Here is a 4,258-nt window from a genome sequence, read left to right as displayed (position 1 = left end):
AAAGAGTGTCAGAATCAGAATCCTCAGACCCTTTTGGAGAATGCCCCAGACAACAAGCCGTCGACCTGTCAGAATCGATGGATGGAACCATCAAAGCAAGAGAACGTGATGCTGATGATGCTGCTGAGGAAGAGGAGCCACTTATCCACTCTGTTGAGTGTCGTATATGCCAAGAGGAGGACTCTGTCAAGAATCTAGAAGTCCCCTGTGCCTGCAATGGCAGTTTGAAGGTAATTTTGAAAAATGACTTTTAAAAGTTTTAAAATTTTTCGAAGATCTCGTTGTTCTTTGTAATGATCGGTTACCCGTTTGAAGTTTCTCGTGGATTTGATTTCCCCCAGTTCGCCCATCGGAAGTGTGTTCAGCGTTGGTGTAATGCGAAGGGCGATACCACCTGTGAAATATGCCATCAGGTGCTCAGCCATTGATTTCCGTGTTTGTGTTTCCATCAAAATTTATGATCCATCTTTACTGAATGATTCACTATTGGTAAATATATTTCACTCTTGGACGAAGAAATGATCGGCTAAAAACCCAGTTTTGTTCTTGATAGTTGCAATGTTATGCCATGCACATACAAATATCGAGTAGTTGCATAACAACTCATGCTTCTGAGTATATGTTTGCTTATGTATGCTTATAGTCGGTCGTTCATTTGGTTATGATCTTGGATTCTTATATTTGTTACCCGTATTCTTGTCAGAATTTAAAATTTGACCTTTCTAAATTTCATATTGTTTTCCCTCTGATTGCACAGCCTTACCGACCTGGTTATACAGCTCCCCCTCCTCCCTCTGATGATACCGTAATCGACATTGGGTAAGATTTCTCAATCTGTATGTATGTCCCAAATATCTTCATATAATATGCATGAATATTCTTATCATGACAAAAAGATTTCACAAAAAAAAAAAAAAATCTCTCCTGATATCGATTGCATCTATGTTTTCTTAACCTGGATTCTGGTGTGGTTAGATAATAATTTCCCAACGATGTTTTATTCTCGTTTGCTGTTGAAATGTGTCGTGCAGTGACGATTGGCACAATGGTGCAACCTTTGAATTGAACGAACAGCGTCTTTTGGCAATGATGGCTGCAGAACGACATTTCCTCGACACAGACTATGATGAATATTCCGACTCTAATTCCAGTGGATCCGCTTTTTGTCGGTCTGCTGCTCTCATTGTAAGCCATAGCTTCTCGTGGCACGTTTAAAAGGTTTGAAAATTCGTTTACGTATAAAAATGACAACGAAACGAAAAAAGGCAATGCAGCCGGTTTTGCTGTGGAATTATATCTAAGGTTTTCTTTCTTTGAGCATAAAATGTACAGTCTATGGAACCAATGTTAATGCCATTGTTAATCTTCTTGATGTTGCAGCTAATGGCACTTTTACTGTTACGACATGCTCTGAACCTCACAACCAACTCGGACGAAGAAGATGATGATCCAACTACCTTCTTCTCTGTATGTTACGTTATATATGCGCATATACATATATGTAATCGAACATTTATCGTTATTTTCAGCATTAGTATTGTTGATTTCCTTTTTCGTTTCATTGGGGCTTTTTTTTTTAACATTACCAGCTTTTCCTGCTTCGGGCTATGGCTTTTCTCCTCCCCTGTTACATCATGGCTTGGGCCATCAATGTCCTGAAACGATGGAGGCATAGACAGGTAATCTCTTCTGTGATCAGATGGATTCTCATCTTATCCAACATGTTCCCGTGCAAAGTTTGCGATGAATTCTTCGCCGACATCTGCAAGAACGATGTCCCAAGGATGTCGTATCGTCCAAACTCTTAAAATATATCAACTTTGCATCGATACAACCCTTGGTTTTCGTGAGATCAGGAAGCAGCGGCAATGGTGGCGGCGGAAGTGGCATTCGTGTTGCACGGAGGGCAAGGTGGCCGGGAACTGCATTTCACGGTGGCAGCCGAAACCGTATCCAACCACCCCCGGCTAGAGCCATCCTCACAGGGATCCGACCAGACTTGTCTATAGAGTGGGTGTCCTCTTGCACAGAATGCTGTCTGAAAGCTCGAGAATTTATCTCCTCTGTGTCTGTGTCTATGTTGGATGCTTCAAACGAGATGGATGGTATGTCAGATCGTTCGCTTCTCCTTCTTCTTCTTTTTTCCCGGAGCCATGGAATCTGATCGTAGCAGGACCGAGGAAAACTATGTAAATAAAAACAGCCGTTGGAGGGGAAGAAGAAGAAGAAGTTGATGATGATGATAAACATTGTTTCTGTCTCTGCTCTCATTTCCTGATGCCAAGTCTATTCTCACTTGTCTTTAATTGCACGTGTAGAATCACACACACACACACACGCGTGTATATATATATATATATATATATATAGAGAGAGAGAGAGAGAGAGAGAAGGAATCGATCTAAAACATTGAATTTATGTCTCTTTAAATCTTTGAGTTTATTAGAGGAGAAGGGTAATTGGCGGTCTGTTTCATATACTCGTGAAACCACAAAATGAAATTACTACATATCCTAAATTTGGTGGTGTATAATATATATATATATATATACATCCGACCCGAAATATCCGATTTTCTCTCTCTGATAATTTCAATGGAACTCACGGGGAAAGAAGAAAAGAGTGAAAGTGGAATAAGTCAAAAGGGTGGGGTTGAAAATCTGAACTGAAAATCTATCGGTGTTTATCATTTAAGGAGAAACCTCAAACCCCTTCACATGCTCTGCATTAATTATACCCACTTCTGTTTTTTTAAATATTTATAATTATTTTTGCTTATTTCCAAAGTTCCTCCTCCTACTAGATTTTTCTCCTCCATTAATTATGATATATATAATTACATCTGTATCCATATGTGCGTGTGTGTGTATGTTACGTGTGTACATGTGATGCAAACTTCTTCTAATTATGATCTCTAATTCTCTATTACATATCTTTATGAATTATTATGTGTCCCCACAAGCATTTTAGCTTTCAAGCTCATCACACTTTCGACATCACTTTGATGAGTTAATTTCTTAATATATTATTTCTCCTTATATTTTATATATTCTGATGATCGACGACCGACTAATTAAAATCTTAGTGTATGTACGGATTGATGAAAGATGTAATACGTCACTTGAAATGCAAAATACCTCACAATTTAAAGAGAATTGTTAATCGCCACATTATGTATCCAAGTTGGTAGGTGGAAGATATCCGCATTACCCATTTAATTATACTTTTTTTTTCCACATTTATTATTGATTTGAAACCCAAAAAAATGGTTATATATATATATATATATGATAATTTTAACAATTTTTTTAAACCAATGCAAACAAAATGAAGCACAAAGCATAACATATTATGTTAATAGAGATGTACACTTTGTGTTCTTCCACATAGGAGAAATCTAAAAGAGACAAAAAAAAACGGTAGGTCTCCTTGAGCTAAAACCACCAAAAAGGCTATAAACCCTAATTACGACACAAATATAGTAAACACCCTTGACTTAAAAGATTAATTAATTAATTAGCTTCCCAAGTTTCTTGATTTTCATCTCTAGAACAGCCCTTCTTGACCATCTAACGACAGGTTAATCATGTCGTAACCTTGATCATCAAACAGCCATTTCTCTAGCAGTGACAAAGACCCTTGTGATACTAATGCATTGTCGGATATCGTCGGCTTGGCTTCGTAATCTTGGAAGAAGCTTGTCTCCGGTGTCAAAGTCAGAGTCTCATCCATAGACGTGGACTCTAGGCTCGTCGAGTTGAAGCCAAAGGAAGACTGGTCGAATCCTTCGGTGGTGGTGGGGCTCGACGTCACTGTGGCTGGGAGGTTTCTCCGAGCTGCAGCAATGGCGGTGGGTCCGGTTTCAGACGCAGGAGACGACGACTTTGGAGTGTCTTTCATGAAGTTTTTAAGCAACCGAGCGATGTTCTCTGCACTAGACGCGTATACGCCCGATGGGTTTGGATTAGCGTTGCTTGTGGTGGTGGAGGAAGATGAAGATGATGGGTCAAAACGTTCGATTTGGAAATTAGGGTTTTGGAGCGTTGATGGCGGTGATAATGATGATGAGGATGAGGATGATAGCGTTGATGGTAGTTTGTCAAATGACAAGGCCTCACAAAGGGCTTGTTTTGCCATGTTGATGTCCGTCTGAAGCCTTCTCTCCCATTGTCCCTTGTTCGATGTCTGATGGTGATTCTGAGAATTAGGGTTTGATGAAGATAAGCCCCCGTATCCACTAGAATCATCTCCTGAACCG

The 4,258-nt window shown here is 39.5% G+C and overlaps 2 protein-coding genes across 2 annotated transcripts in view; one reads left to right on the top strand and one right to left on the bottom strand.

The window, feature by feature from the left end:
- LOC104818257 (E3 ubiquitin-protein ligase MARCH7) overlaps positions 1–2,306 on the top strand; it is a 3,381-nt gene extending 1,075 nt beyond the window's left edge. The window contains exons 3-9 of the mRNA XM_010547758.1: positions 1–230; positions 342–413; positions 758–819; positions 1,032–1,185; positions 1,381–1,467; positions 1,590–1,679; positions 1,857–2,306. Of these exons, the coding sequence (XP_010546060.1) occupies positions 1–230; positions 342–413; positions 758–819; positions 1,032–1,185; positions 1,381–1,467; positions 1,590–1,679; positions 1,857–2,009 (848 nt within the window). The 3' untranslated portion in view covers positions 2,010–2,306. The remainder of the gene's footprint in view (positions 231–341; positions 414–757; positions 820–1,031; positions 1,186–1,380; positions 1,468–1,589; positions 1,680–1,856) is intronic.
- A 1,015-nt stretch (positions 2,307–3,321) lies between these two features.
- Positions 3,322–4,258, bottom strand: part of LOC104818256 (myb-related protein 306-like) — a 2,368-nt gene continuing 1,431 nt past the window's right edge. The window contains exon 4 of the mRNA XM_010547757.2: positions 3,322–4,258. Coding sequence (XP_010546059.1) covers positions 3,547–4,258 — 712 coding nt within the window. The 3' untranslated portion in view covers positions 3,322–3,546.

The sequence above is a fragment of the Tarenaya hassleriana genome, unplaced genomic scaffold, assembly GCF_000463585.1.
Source record: "Tarenaya hassleriana unplaced genomic scaffold, ASM46358v1 Cleome29, whole genome shotgun sequence".
Taxonomy (NCBI): domain Eukaryota; kingdom Viridiplantae; phylum Streptophyta; class Magnoliopsida; order Brassicales; family Cleomaceae; genus Tarenaya; species Tarenaya hassleriana.
The sequence above is the reverse complement of the archived record's forward strand: the minus strand, read 5'-3'. Positions and strand labels throughout refer to the sequence as shown.